Raw genomic sequence first — 16,205 nt, forward strand, 5'->3', positions numbered from 1 at the left:
GCCAGCAGCATCAAACTGAAGTTCTGTGTAAAGCAGAGCTATGAAAACCCACTAGCGCTGTCACACCACACCTTCGGACACTGACACACAGCAGGTGATGTACACTTCTTCAGCAATATTGCCTTTGGTCAGTGTGAAATGTAAAGAGATGGTGTTATTGAAGAGTTTGTGAGGTGAGGACAGATTTCAGCTCTATTTATACCTGCAGCTGTCAGCAGTCCATCGCTGTGTTTACAGTAGAAATGCTTTATTTCCAGACTGTTTGTTGTTTATGTAACGTTCATGTCGTTTGTTGCAGCGCTGTATGAATATGTCCATTGTTTCGAGGGTCTTTAGTTTTCTGGAGCGTCCGTGAATTATGGGTCTGAATACCAATCTTTCATTTCCATATTTCACATCATAATCTGCCGTTAATCCTCCTCGTGTTTACAGATTCTTTGCTTGAACTGTTTCAAACTTGAAGAGAGGCCTGTTGCTGTTTGTTTGCTCAGATGCTTTATTGATTTCAGTAGTAGATGTTTAGTGCTAACACACCAGTTATTCAGTGCTGCAGACCTTTGTTTAGATGTCTAGAGTTTTCAATTAAATATTTAGGGGAGAAGCGCTCTCTCTCTCTCTCTCTCTCTCTGTCTCTCTTTCTCCTGGTCCGTTCATCCTGGCTCAGTTTCTGTGTCTTTATCTCAGGCAATAAATCCTTTAACATGATGTCCCCCACTGGAGATAACTCGCAGCTGTTGGCTGAAATTAAAGCGGGGAAGAGTTTGAAGCCGACCTCTCAGAGTAAAGGCTACACCACCGTCTTCTCCAACAACAGCCCAGCGGGGACTAATGTAAGTCTCTCACACACAAAACTCACTTCATGACAGCTCAGAACAGGGTTTGTGAGGCTCTACTGTGATGTCATAGTGTTTGCATTCGAACTTTCATTCTCCAGAAGACAAACCAACACATCACCAGACACAAAACTTCCTTCTCATTTTATTTCAACACTTGATTATATGTATATATAATATAAATGTGAGTTTGTTTACAAACGTACGTGTAATAGAAAATGTGAAGGTTTCTACATTGGGCGGCTGATAACATACGTGTGCTCTGTTTGAACATGTATCCCAGCATGCACCTCATCCAGTTGACTGAGCTTTATTCCCTTGTTACTGTTTGTCGTCTTTTATAGTTTTGTTGACTTTAGGTTTATATTAATAAAGGTGGCTGTACCGTACATAATGAAATATTTCTGTGAAATAATTTCTTTCTATTATTGGGCACAAATATCAGAGAAAACACAGTGTCACAGTTGAACTCATTACAGTAAATCCATTACACACACACGTATCAGTAACGTAGAACAATACCACACTTCATTCACTTGACATAATTGAGAAAATGTCAGAAAGCGTTTACGTTTTTTATATCCAGAAACTTGCAGTTGGGCAATTCCAGCATTCTGGATGTGACATAAAAATGCTCAGAGAATGTATGTCTTACAATATACTGCACCATATGTTTATAGTTTATTAAATCCTTGTTGATAGAGTCTAAACTAGGGCTGTCAAACGATTAATCGTGATTAATCGCATCCAGAATAAAAGTTTGTGTTTACATAATATATGCTGGTGTTCTGTGCATATTAATTTTGTATTTATAAACACGTACACATAAATGCATATATTTAAGAAAAATATAAAATATAACTATTAATAAACTTTTATTTACAATTTCAATTATTGGTAAATATAAATGAATACATTTAAAATTTATAGACAGGTATGTGTATGTTTTGTCTTTATAAATACAAAATTAATATGCACAGTACACAGTTACATATATATTATGTAAACACAAATCTTTATTCTGGATGCGATTAATCGCGATTAATCGTTTGACAGCCCTAGTCTAAACATTAAAAAGATAAATTTATGCACTAGTTTTCTATATTAAAAAAGGCAAATAAATGTGTTAAACTTTGTAGGATTTCCGTGAATTAAAATACACAAACCTGAAGCAATAATAGTAATACCCAAGAAATGGAGAAGGGATGCCATTTTATAGAACATAAAATAGTTACTTTATATCCATTTTCATGTGTCCATTTATGAGGAATATGTAGTGTTATGGATGTGACAATCCTGAAAATGGCTCTTACCTGACTATAGAAAATCATGCGCTAAAAATAAAACAAATGCTTTAAAAACGTGAAGAGAGACCTCACATGGGTATTTGAACCACTAAATGTTGATATCTGTGCTGTTAGTAGAGTAAAAACCGCTGGTAAAAACTTTGACATTTTCACGAAATTGTCCGTATATAAGTCGAAGTAAAATCTCTCTCTGGTTGCTTCTGCATGCAAGATTTATTACACCACGTGATGATGATGAACTAGTCAAACAAACAAAAGAAAGAGTCCAGTCAGTTGGATGAGGGTTTCTAAAAGCAAAGCTGATAAACAGACGTGTGTCAGAACATCACAGCAGTCATGAAACAGTTGGAGGTGTCAGAATGTTTTTTTAACTTTTCGGGTAAATAAGTGCAGTGTTTTGTGTTGGAAGCTCATTGTTGTTGTTTGTGACATCACATTTGTACATATCGCTATAGTTTGATATGAAGAGGGTTTTGTGTGAATGAAAACTGTTGATGTGCTTCATGTGCTTCATTGTGACCCATCCACAGGGAGAGCGTCCATCATCTCCGCCACAGCCTCTGCCAAAACCCCAGCTCAACGACGCCCAATCCCCGCAGCCAACGGAGTCTCCACCACCCACGCCACCCGCTCCCACACCCTCAGCCAGCGGCGGCTCGCCCCCCAGCCCGTCCGGCTCGCAGAGCCCCGAGCAGATCGCCCTCGCCGTCAACGGAAACGCTGCTCCCGCTCAGAGGAAAACCAGCGCTGTGGACGTGGAAAGTCTGGTGCCCACCCACGACGAGCAGGGCCGGGCCATCCCCGAGTGGAAGAGACAAGTGATGGTGAGGAAGTTACAGGTGAAGATGCAGGAGGAGGAGGAGAACAAGAGAAAGGTGAGCAGACATCATAACGTCAGACATTACAAACGTAAGCTGAGACACTGCGTCTGTCTACATGATCTTAACTCACAATGACTCAAACTCTTCATCATTTCAAGTCATATTTCATCAAGACACTAGATTTAGTGCTGATTGACTTTTCCACTGAAGTACAGTAAATGAGAGCATTTTCTCAGCTTATGATGTCAAAGTTATCCTCCTGTAGTTGAATGTTCTCAAACTGATTTTAACAATGATTAAGATTTCAAATAGTTTGAGCAGATATATATCTACATGGAGGACAGCTGAAGTGTGTGTGTGTGTGTGTGTACGTGTGTGTGTGTGTGTGTGTGTGTTTCTCCTCCTCTAAAAACACAACCCTAGAGGTGCTTCTCATTAGGATCTGTAGATAAGTTTAGAGTTAAATGTCCAGTGTTTGAAATTTAGCGACATCTAGTGGTGAGGTTGTGAATTGCAACCAACGGCTCATTCCACCCCTCCTTTGGAAGCACTACGGTGGCTGACACAGAACCAAGATGTCGTCATGTTTTCGCTTCTTTGCAGAAGGAGATAGTGTATTTAGGAAACGCGCTCTGTAGAGCAGTTTGTCCATTTAGGGCTACTGTAGAAACAACACCATGAATTCCATGTAAGGCGACCCGCGGTGTATGCTAATAGAAATATCTCATTCTAAGATTAAAAAAAACACATAATGCTTCATTATGTAAGGTCTGTATACACCTGTGAACACATAGTTGTGGATATTATATTGCATTTCTGTCAATAGATCCTCCAGAAAACAACACATTGGACCTTTAAGCTTGTGCTCTTGTGTTGCGTGTGACATTGTGACTTCACAGTTTACCGTTGCTAACAATCAAAACACAGGTTGGTTTATGTGTAAAATGTCAACTTTATACATAGTCCCGTTTTTACAATATTAAATTAGTTTTGATGGATTTGTCAGACACTGTTGACTTTCAGTGCATTCAAGGTTTTAAGAGTATGTGTGTGTCCTGGGATTGCTATAGCATTCTGATTCGCATTAAACTCGACAGCTACATTTTAACTAGTTTTTGTAAGTTACATCAATTCATAAAAAAATGTAAAATAGTAAGTTGAAATGACTTGTAAAGCTAATTGAATCATTTCATTCATTGTGTGTGTAGTAGGTGTTTTAAGCCGATAATCATGTGATAAAAGTTGAGTGGATGTTGACTAGTCAATGAGGCCCTTAATAAACAATCAAGAGATGGGCGCAGGTGGTAAGACACTTGTGTGTACATAAATGAAAAACTTAGACTTAGCCTATCTAAATATTAAATATCCAATTACAAATAATCTATTGCACAAGAACAACTAAACTAAAACAAAGTGATTTAAGCAGGTGGATCTCATAGTACAGCATAACGCTTCAGATCTGGTCGAGTTGAAAGGGTTGTCCGTGCATGTTGTGCAGTGTGATATTTGTCTGTTCTTTATGGAGTGATGCAGTGTTTATCATTCGGGGCTGATGTGACCATCCCAACACATGTCTGACTGGTGATGGTTTTTACATGGACATTCAGTGGTGTGATGCAAAGCCCCTTCACACTGGATCTGACACATCGGTGTACTAAGTTCATCATCATATCTTCTGAACAAATGGGTTTATTAAGATTAGCGGAACCTAGTGAAGCTGTCTGGAGACGCAAGCTATTCCACATTGAAGCTTCTATAAATTCACAAGGAATATTCTGGGTCGTCTGTGACCTAAGGTCAATGTAAAGTATCTGTGGAATGGCGTTGGCTACCTCAGACACTAATTTGGGAAAAAATGAATGGGAAATGAAAGCCTAGCAGACTGCACTGAACAGAAAAAAAAAACATCACAAAGAATACCGTTAGTGCTTAACAACATGCCACAGATGTTATGCATTTGACAATAGCACAGAATATTCCCTAAAAATAATGAATAGCTTCTTCTTATACAACCCTGGCACTTCTTTTGAATTCCCTTAGAAAAATGTTACCATACCATCCTCAACTACAATTTGTTTTGTTTTCTTGGTTGAAGTTCCTCCTCAAGTAAAGTCATAACAAGGCGGTATCATCGCACCACTAAATTCATGTAAATGTTAAAAAGGCATGGGGTGAGGAGACTGTAATGTAAGGTATGAGACAAACCCGCTGAAGGACACTCCCTCTCTTGTTTTTGTCGCTCTCTCCTCTTCTGACTCGCTTTAGTTCGCTGCTAGTGGCTACTATCAGGCCCAAGACTGGCACTATTCACACGTGCACAACGCTATACTGGGTCCATTCGGGGAACTAATGACGGAGGACGACCTCATCCGCATTGAGAGGCAGATCGAAAACCTGCAGGTCATGCACAAAGTGACGGAGGTGGAGAAAGAGCTGGAACAACTGGAGCGAGAGTTGAAGCAACTCCTCCCCGTGTCAGCGGCCCTGAATCAAGACCACTTCTCTGTCAACCCCAAACAAGTTCACGGGCAAGCAGAGGACTTGCCCTCCTGGTGCAGCAAGATCTCCACGCTGCTCAAAAGCATGGCCATCCTCCTGGCCACTCTGGGGGGTAAGGAGGTCGACCTTCTGGAGATGATCAATCAAGGATATACGTACGAGGGTCTGAAAAGCGGAACGGGTCGGTCGGAGATGTCCAATTCCGGGAGCATCGGCCGATCGCAATCTTTCTCCACTCGAGAGGATGTGGAAAAGGAGATCAAGCAGTGCGGCGTGTCGGTAAAGAACCTGAAAGCCAATTATGAAGTTCATAGCCACGAGGATGACCAAATGAACCGCACATACAAGCGTACCAGGTCCTTGCCAGTGGTCGGCGAATGCAGTTACCCAGCAGAACCCCTTCTGGAGGATGACCTGTTGCTCTCTCTAAGCGAAAGCCACTATCAAGAAGGAGATGGGCAGCAAGATTCAAGTTTACCCCTAGTGAATGAAGAACCTATAATACCGTCCCACGCCACTTTGTCGTACAGCGAGCCTGCTGAAAGTATTGAACCGTCATTCTCGGACTGTCCTGACCTCCCTGCAAATCGCGCACCAAACTCAGAGCAACTCACGCGCAGCCTGGAGGTGCAAACAGACCTGAGCTATGTTCAGGAGTGCATCGAAATGCGAAAGGAGAGGATTGTGTTTCTGTTCCTGGAACACTGGAGGAAGTACACTATTAGCGAGTCCTACAAGTGTGCGGGGAGAGGGAAGACCCTGAGTGTTGAAACGAACGATTCCCATTCCCTGTATTACCACAGCTTAGCCGAATCAGACGGTAGCACGCAAACGACCGAGGACGATCAGCTGCTGCATTTCATGAAACAGAGACAGGTGGTGGGAAATCTTCTCGGCCACTGGAGGACCATCATGAGCCAGGTGCCCACACGGCAAATCCGTCGACTCAGCCGCGCTCACATGATGTACTGGCCCGAGCACTTCCTTCCACACATCAACGGGTCACCCGTTCAATATGACAGTCTAACCCTTGACCTCTTCATGCTGGGCTACTTCCAACTGCTTGAGATGAACATGTCCCGCGGAGAACGCAAGTTTCGCCACTTACTCTGCTACGAGATGTTTGACCGGCTCGGCAGCCACCCATGGGAAGTGATCCGCCAGTTCCACCGAGAGGTGATGGAGAGCATTGAGAGAGGGAAACGCGATTGGTCGGATGGTTTTGAAGATATAAAGGTAAAGCATTTTGGCGACTCTGTCGAAGGCGGAGGATTGCTGGAGGCGGCTGAGCTCATTCTACCTCCGGATGTTCTGCAGGCATCTATGAACACATCACAGATGGCTCCACCTGATGCCAACCCCTCAAGTTCTTCACGGCCAGCAGTCTCCAGCGAACATACCAATGAGGGTTCTTTACCGGCCACCCAACAGTGTTCCTCCCCAGCTGAGAACATGGCAAACAATGCGTCGCTACAGAAGAGCAGTACTGAAGCACAGGATTCACCGCAACCAGAAAACACCACCACTCAGCCAACCATAACAGCTGATAGTCTTCAGCTCCAACCCACCGGCGCTCACACCAGAGAGGAGCCCGATGAAGACTCCATCAAGCTTATCTATGAACTTAAAGAGTTCAGCAATGAGGAGATCATCAGATACATCGATCGAAGCTTTGCCTTCTGGAAAGAGAAGGAAGCAGAGATGTTTGACATCTGACCGAGTGGCTCAACTGCTTTGAAGGATGAAGCACAATGAGCAGGTGATAGAGTTGCATGCCTCGTGTTAAGCAGATCAGCAAACAAAAAAGATTTGTTTGTGTGGTCAGGGAGGCAAAAACGTCAATGCTGCATGCAAACAATTGAGCGCTGTCAGCATATACTGAACGGAAGAGAAACTAATAAAGGCTTAAAAGATGCAAATGTAGATATGAAAGCTTTCTTTCCATATTTAACAGAAACATTCTGGGTTGTCAGACCTCACAACAGTTAAGCGATGTCAGTGGCACTTCATGGTACATGATGCAGTGTGTGAGCGTTCACATCATCGGTCCAGCAGAACTGAAGTGTACACTTTCAAATCAACAACAGTTCATAGTCAGCCCATACGTCTAACAACAGATGGATTGTGTTTAGATGTTATGTTAAACCGGTTCATTAACTGAAGTCATTTGCATGTAGTTGTTTTGTTCTTGAACTTGTGTAACAAAAGAGAAGTGCGGTCATCACATGTAGGTCAGGACGAGAGGAATCGTGCGGGTGCTTTTATTCAGACGAGCGCTTGTCATATGTTTTCATTAAATGCTTTACTTGTGTGTAGCCATTCCAAAAGTTTATCTCTTATAGTTTGATCTTTTTTGTGGATTTTAAAAAGCAGATGCGGGTTTTTTATTGCCATTCATATTCATACCAGCTTTTTTACTCTTAACATGGACATTTATGATGTTTATCTGGCATAGTTGTTTCACATAGCCACGTTTGAAGTGTTTGTTTGTTTTGAAGTATTGCTGAAAGTAAATAAATGCATCCAAAGATTGTTTAATAAAATTCTGAAGTGGTAACAGTTTCATTTGTGACATCGCACTATTACATTATTAATAAAATGTTGACACCTTAGTGAGAACAGATAAATAAACAACTTGAGTAACTTTTAGAAACAAATTCATAGCTTAAATCAATAACTTCAAGTCTGCATAAAGCGGAAGCTGTGATCGACTTACTGTGACGTATTTCTGTGACTGTGACGTGAACCAGAATACCCAACAATGAGTATAGAGGGTGTGGCTTGTGTTTTACACTGTTTATACAGTACTACAGAGATTATATATTTTTGTGTGCAAACCCCAGAAGCGAGTTAGCATTTTAGCACCTCCCTTTCCATCACCCCTAAGGAAATGTTTTTTTTTATTGTTTTTTTTTGTAAATTGCCTGAAATAAGGTCTGTGGCTTACAAAACCTCTGAGTATTTTCACATTTTAATCTATGACAAAACACACTCCAGTTAACCCGCTCGTGATTTTTTAAACCTTTGATGCGTCTTTAAAACGGCGGTTGCTAAAAGCGACTACTTCCTGTGGCGGGGATGTTAGACGTCATCAGGCATATAAATCTAGTTTTTCTGTGGCTCAGTGGTCAGAGCGTGACGCTAGCAACGCCAAGGTCATGGGTTTGATCCCAGGGGACTGCACATAGTCAGAAACACAAATGTATAGTACAATGCAATATAAGTGGCTTTGGATAAAAGCGTCTGCCAAATGCATCAATGAAACAAATCTCAAAAAAAAAACATGGATGGGGATTCATTCACAGAGAAACGACTTACCAGGGAACATGTTTCTAATCAAGTTTGAAAGAGTTGTGGGAGGTTTGCTGGTGGTGACGTTGATATCGAGCGACCGCACTGTGGTCTGTTTATAGCGTCATGTTAGCGTTTTATTTCTGGTGATTGTATTATTTAGGCTTCAAAAATAACAAATGTTGTGTTAGTTTGTAAAGATTATCTTGATAAGTCTAAGTATCATAAACCTTTGTCAATCACAAAGCTTATTTTTGGCGATCTACTAAAAGTCTATGGGAAAAAATCATAGGCTTTCGGTCGAGGGAACCAGCGCGGCGCTAACTTCCGGGTTAGCCTACAAAAAGATGTTGTCATCTGCGGTTCCCTATGGATTGAATGTATGAAAGTAGATTCAGCAGACTGACAGTTGAAAGAGTTAACAGATGATCTGTCCAAACCTGACATCATCAGAGATGAAATAAAACGGACTTCCAAAGATTAATTGTTCACCACAAAACTAGTCATGCGAGTTAACAAAGTTAAATGGGTGACGTTTTGATTTGATGAGGACTTGAAGGTTTGCACAAAACATTTGTCGTTTTGTAAATAAGCCAAATGAATGAAGTTATAACCGTCAGGTTGTGGTTCCTGAAGGGAAACCGATTAGTTTTCTTTGATGTGGAGGGAAATATGAAGCCGGGCCTCTGTTTTCATGAGAGTCCTACAGATACACTCACGGATGTATTGATGATACATGATTATAACCTTTTACCGACTGCCATTGAATGAGTCAATAGATTCGAGAAGCACATCAATAAGAGCAATGATGACAGAAGGAGTTTGTGGTGTTTTTAATACGCTTTAAGACCAACCATGTGTAAATGTATCATTTTAAACCACCGTTGAGTATTTTCTGCATAAATCATGTGATTGGAAACATAACATCATAAACCTGTAACCATCAGCAGTCACATAGCTCATTTGAGCGCGTGGTCACAGATATGAACTGTAACGATGGTGTATAGACTGCTGTTTCACGCGCATTATAAACTCTTAACCTGTTTCCATTGCCACAGAAAAATTCTCCCAACAATCGTGTGCGTTAAGAAACCGGCTTTAGCAGCGGCTGGAATGGCTGAATGCAGCATCTATACGTCTATGGTCCGGCGGGATTTGCATATTCATGAGTCGTGTATACTAAATGAGGCAGGGGTGCAGAGTTACATTCAAGTCATGTTAAGGCATGAAGAACAACTTTCACATACTGTATGCTGCCTCTTGTGATGCTGAAGATGAGTTTTAAGGGATCAAATAATAGAATGCGATGGGACTTGAAACTGTTGCTTCACCTGCATGAAATGTCATGACATTAAAGTGTGACGTCATTCCTTTTTGAGCTCTCACCGTCATTCTTACATTGTATTTTTTTTCTTGCCGTATAATTCCCAGGGGAATCATGAAATATTAAGACCCAGATTATTTTACCGTTTGTCAGTGATGTAATGGATCTGTGTGGAGAGAGAAACAAGAAGCTGAAGATGGCCACACCTCCTCCTCTGGGCTTTAGTTACCATCTGAATGAAGACTAGAGATCACATGTCAACCCTGTTGCCTGTCTGACAAAAAGAGAAGAAATCTTCACTTGGTGCTTTACTGGCACAGTTCCTTCTTTATGAGAATGTTGAAGTGGGTTGGGGTGTTCTGGGGTGTTCTTCACACCTCTTGTCTTACTGGATCTTCAACAGCCTGAACCAAAAAAGAGAAAGTGGGTGAAACTGAATTAAAACAGATGCTGTGCTATATTTGGATTCCATTCAATGCTTTAGGGGCGATTCACATTTCGCGTCTAAAACCATGCGGGAAACACGAGCCGCACTGCTTTCTCTTTTTTTCCACAAAGCGCCTAGGAGTTTGAGCTCTCCTGGCGTCGGTTGTTGCTAAGCAACCATGGGCCACGCTAGCCGTTGAGACGAGGAGGTATAAACAAAGGATATATGCATTATATGGATGGAAAATACCTCGCAATATCTCTGCTACTAGATTTAATAATGCTGTGATCATCTGTGTCTCCATCTTCATTGAGCTTGTCTATATTGGTTGGTTCTTGTCACATGACCTGCGGTGCGCGTGCAGCATTCTGAAAAGTTGAAATATTTTCATCTCGATGCGGCAGCGCGCCTAGAAAATTAAGCACGCCACACCGCATGCGCGTCATGACCGCGTCGCTCCCTATTTGAGCGCGGATACCACGCGTCTACATTTCAAATAATGAATTTGCGCACGCAAAAAGACACGAAATGTGAACGTCCCTTTACAGCTTGAAACGGTGTGTTGACTAATTTACATTTAAGATTGGAAATATATAAATCATGGCAAAACAACAATATCTATACATTGTAAGGCTTTTGTTTTTATGTTTTAATATCATTTTAAAGGGATACTCCACCCAAAAATGAAAATGTCATCATTTCCTCACCCTCGAGTTGTTCCAAACCTGTATAAATGTCTTTGTTTTGCTGAACACAAAGACAGATAGTTGGCAAAAATCAGTTAACAACTGCCATTTTTGGGACATCATTGACTACCATAGTAGGGAAGATTATTCAAAAGTGCCCCAGAACTGTTTGCTTTCCTACATATCTCATAAAAAAAAGATTTTGCATATGGCATTTATGGGTGGAGTATCCCTTTAATGATGAATTTTGAATTGGATTTCCAGTTGATTTGAAATGTGTTAAATGTTGTAATGTAAATCCTCCCGCTGGATGTTCAGATTGGATTAGGCTGTGAACAAAGCTTGTGTGACATGTGTATGAGGTCATCATGGCTGTGGGTTCTGTGTGTTTGTGTGACAGGAGGAGGAGGATGCGGCCCGTCTGGCGTCCCTGCCGGCCTGGAGGAGAGACATTATGAAGAAGAAGATGGACGAAGAGAAGTAAGTTGAGCTTCTGTCAGCTCTCGTCTGCTTCAACATCATCATCATTCCGTCAGTCAAGGGTTTTTACTTCTCGTTATAAAGGTTTCTCTTGTTCAAACATGTTCTGTGCTTTTCTGCCTTTTTGCTCTCATTATTTCTCCATTGCCATATCATTGTGATAAGAAGCAAATAGGACTGTCAAATATTTCCTGACTGTGCTGCTTAAAATGTTTTCTGTTGTAGTTGAATAAGGTCAATGTACAAAACTCAAATACATAAAATCCTCTCGTTTCTTTTATTCACTCCTGGATGGACAGGGAACAGAAAAGGTAAGACAGCTGCCAATACTGCCAATACAAGTAGATGATAGTTGTGATAGTTGTTGTTGTGGTAGTAGCAGTCGTTGTGATCATTTATTTATCATCATTCTTTTCTACTCTAAGTGATTATCAAAACAGTAGGGTTGTCAATCGAAAATCAATTCCAGTTCTAGAATCAGAATCAGAAGGTTTCGGATACTTGATATAAAAGCTTCAGTTCCTCTTCAATTCCTGTGCACATTTTCAGACATGTACTCGTGTTAACTTGTGATCTGCTGATATCTACAAAAAAGACATAGTTTTACTAACTGTAATTTTACTATTACACAAAACTCTGTGCTCTGTGTATATATACACACAAAACAGTGCTCATAAATATAATGTATATGATGCCATTAAAGAAGAACGCGTTCAGTAAGCGTCTGTTCAAGGTAAACATTTGCATTAAATCACAACTTTAAACTACCGGCTGTTTGATAATTAAGACATTATCATCCACCATATAGAATATACTGATAAACACGGTAGCAAGATGCTTGCGGTTTGGTTATTTATTCTGTATTAGAATCAGCCCCCGTCAGCTGATAAATGAGAGAGAGAGAAGACGGTATCAACATAAAAAGTCCAAATCTGAATCAAATTTATTTAATTTCATTTAGGCTATATATTAAATTTGCAAAGATATTTTTGGTCATTAATGTGTCTGTTTGTATTGTTTCCGACCAACAATGGGCTTATTAAAATGTATGTAAATACACCAAATATCGTCTTCAATTTCTTTCTTTATTATTTTAGCATTATATTTATATTTATTTATTTTACAGCACCTTATATCTACAGAAGAACTGATTAGTGTGTCTGCATTAATGTCTGTGTCTGGCCTGTGCGTGCAACCATTTCATGTCATCGAGAAGAAAATGGCGGCCTCTTAAGCTTAAAATAAGCATTACATTCCGGGTTTTCTTAAAGCGGCCGTAACACAAGCTGTTTCTGCCAATCTCATATAAATCTTGAGTACCTATACAGTAGTATTGCATACTTCGTATCTTCGAAGAGTATTTAGTTTGATCACATTTATAAAAGATAGATACAGCTGTACGATTATTTCTGAAAGCATACGGGCGTGTGCGGGGGGGGAGGGGTAGGCTGAACTAAAGCACGTGCGCACCCATTGCCAACAAAACACAGACATCAGTTTCACTCACCGCATGCGGTTCATGTCCGGCATCTTTTAGCACTGGGACGGCTCCATACATCAGTTTCAAACCATCTCCAAATCCAGCATTATATCCACCAATTATATAACATTCATCACCCAAATGTAGTGAACAAACAAACACCTGAACTTCTCTCTCTCTCTCTCTCCTGCACACAAGTGAAAGTGACGTCTGCGCATGCTCCTTCTCCAGCTTTCCTTGCTGCCGCGTGCTTTTCCGGGAGAATTGTCCAATAAGGGACTAAGAAAAACTGTTACGAATATATTTTTATATGTTCGAAAAAAAACTTTCCGAAACCTGTAAGATTGCTGGGGGAGTGTATCGAGCACAGAAATACTACGTAATAGGCCCAACTCATTTTTTGACAAGTTGACCATGTGTTGCATGAGAAGACAGCACGTTTACCAGTGTAAAGAAGTCAGAATGCGTGACACATCGTTGCACCTCCCCTTTAAGAAAAGAAAATATTTGAATGCTAGTAGTGTACGGCTATTACAACGTATTAAGCCATACGTGTATCTATACCCAGCGTTCCCTTTAAACCTTGTTACGCGTTTTAGAAAGTTATCCGACCTGCACCTCCAGACCGCAGATTCAGGTTTACGAGGCACTTTTATCTCCGTTCTTCTGTCAATTCTCGCATTTCCCCCTTCAGGAACAAAAACTCTTGCTACACGCTAAAAACACGTTGTGGTTTCATGGTTTAATCGATTTGAACAATCATAAACGACACAAAATATAAGTCTTTTGAGTTTGTGATGGTGAATTCCTATGGAGAAAATTACTTGCTGCCTTCCATCTGCACTTCGTGAAGTGCCGTGACGTCCTGTGCAAACAACCTATGAGCAGCAGGCGAAATGACCATACAGGCTCATTTTTTACAACTTTGGAATCAAAACTGGATAAGAATCAGAATTGATCAAATTCAAACGATACCCAATCTTACAAAATGCAACATTAAAGAGGACTCAAATAAAATGTAAAGTAGTGACATCATTTCTTCATAATGTCTGTAGGCGACATGATTAAAGAAAATTCACCCAAAAGTGAACATCTCAGTTTAGCGTGTGCCATATGCCTTTCTTCTATGGAACATAAAAAATGTGTTGATAAACATTTGTGTTATTGATCAAAATATCATAGTAAATGTCTCCATTCACCTTTTATTACATGAAAGAGTGATCACAATATCTATAACATCAGCATTTACAGACGATAAGTCATACAGAACATGTATTTATTGGGTGAACAGTTTCTTTAAAATGATTATAGCTACATTTGGAGTGCTTTTGCTCTGAGGGTGTATTCATTTATTACATTCTCTGTTTGTTTGTTTTTGTTTGTTTGTTTTCTCACCCCTGCAGAAAAGATGAGGAACAGCGACGGATGGAGAAGGAGAACGAGGAAAAGTCGGAACTGGAGCGACTACGAACGCTGGGCTACGACGAAACCAAACTGGCACCCTGGCAACGGCAGATCATCTTAAAGAAAGGCGACATAACGAAACAATAGAGCTGATCCATTCACACCTGACAGACCCTTTAATTAGACGTAAAGCGCAGACGGCGGTTTAGCAGACATCCTTCTGTTTGTTCGACCACACGTCACTTCTCAGTATCAAATATGATATTCAGCTCTGAGGATGAGCGATAGAGAGATGAATAGAAATCACAGGGTCTTATGTAACCCGTCGGCTTTACCCTTCACACACAAGCTCTCTAGTAGTATTGAATGTCTACATAGGTAATAACACATGCATTGGCTTGTAAACATCTTGTTTTGGTATTTCACGTGCTCATAATCTATCAAATATGGTCAATGTACCACACACTTCTTTATTTCTGACATAACTTCCTTTTGCTAACTGAATTTTACATATGTGAAAGTATCGACGATGATTATGCCCTCATGATATATAAATGTATATATAAAATGCAACAAAAAACCTTTCAAGCTATTTTAGGTAGTTGATAGATTTAGCAAGCCAATTTCTAACCCAAAATGACATAAAGAGCAACTCGTTTCAGTTTCACATATTGTCCAGAAGGTGGCGTCATTGGCCACCGTGAGTCTGAACATGCATAATATCAGATGATGATAAAAACACGAGTAAAACCCATGAAAGGAGCCAACGTCATATATCGTTCTACCTATTGCTCAAGCGAGCTTCGGTGAGAAGAGTTTACAGTGGGATGGTTGTCATGAATGTTCTTGTATTCAACCATTCAAGAGCTTCAGTGCCCAGAATAAAGCAGTAAACCGATATTTTGGGGTGAAAACACGTATCACCTCTTCCTGCTCTGCTTGTGGATTGTAGACTGCTATATCTGTTCATATGTTTAGAGTAAGTAGATGGATGTGTACGTATGGTGCGAGTGTACATGAGTGTGCGTACACGTGCATTGATGTTACGTGTGTTATACGCCGTGCAATGGCCGTGTTTTGAGTGTTTGTTCGATTCAGTTATGAGTATAAGAGAAATGCATGAATTACTTCTTTGAGCTTGGGAACATTCTGCTTTTGTTCATCAGATGCCATAATGACAACATGACGTCATTGCCATTAGAAGATTTTCTATTTATAAATCCTCCATGTTTTAGCGCTGATTACTGTCCTGTAAGAAACGACGGTCAGTTTCCTTGTATTTCCTCATTTCGGCCTGGCAGTCTGTCATTGTAAACTTTAATCGTTTTCCCAATGACAAAGTTAATTTAATAAAAGTTTAAGTAACAGTTTGTGTCTGTGAAATTCTTACTTGACAATGTTCTGACATTTTTGTCAAAATTTGAGTTCTTATTCTGTGAATTTACGTAATGTTTTTTCTTTACGTTGTGTACATTTTGGGACCTTTTTAGAAAACAAAAAGGTTCTAACATTTCTCAAAGTATCTTCTTTTGTGCTCCACTAAAAAGGTCCCATAGGCCTACAGGTTTACAACCACATGAGAGAGAAGAAATTATGGCAGAATTTTGACTTTTTGGCTAAACTTTAACACGACTGAAAAGAAGGTTATTAAGC

The 16,205-nt window shown here is 40.4% G+C and overlaps 2 protein-coding genes across 2 annotated transcripts in view; both read left to right on the top strand.

Annotated features, from left to right (window-relative positions):
• espn (espin) overlaps window positions 1–15,913 on the top strand; it is a 41,747-nt gene extending 25,834 nt beyond the window's left edge. Inside the window, 5 exon segments of the mRNA XM_057326873.1 lie at window positions 685–830; window positions 2,671–3,015; window positions 11,589–11,668; window positions 11,959–11,979; window positions 14,552–15,913. Coding sequence (XP_057182856.1) covers window positions 685–830; window positions 2,671–3,015; window positions 11,589–11,668; window positions 11,959–11,979; window positions 14,552–14,699 — 740 coding nt within the window. The 3' untranslated portion in view covers window positions 14,700–15,913.
• LOC130549609 (espin-like protein) lies at window positions 5,203–7,979 on the top strand. The gene has a single exon (XM_057326874.1). The coding sequence runs from the start codon at window positions 5,311–5,313 to the stop codon at window positions 7,174–7,176; it is 1,866 nt and encodes a 621-aa protein (XP_057182857.1). The 5' UTR covers window positions 5,203–5,310; the 3' UTR covers window positions 7,177–7,979.
• Window positions 15,914–16,205: the final 292 nt, after the last annotated feature.

The sequence above is a fragment of the Triplophysa rosa genome, unplaced genomic scaffold, assembly GCF_024868665.1.
Source record: "Triplophysa rosa unplaced genomic scaffold, Trosa_1v2 scaffold139_ERROPOS793776, whole genome shotgun sequence".
NCBI classification, from domain to species: Eukaryota; Metazoa; Chordata; class Actinopteri; order Cypriniformes; family Nemacheilidae; genus Triplophysa; species Triplophysa rosa.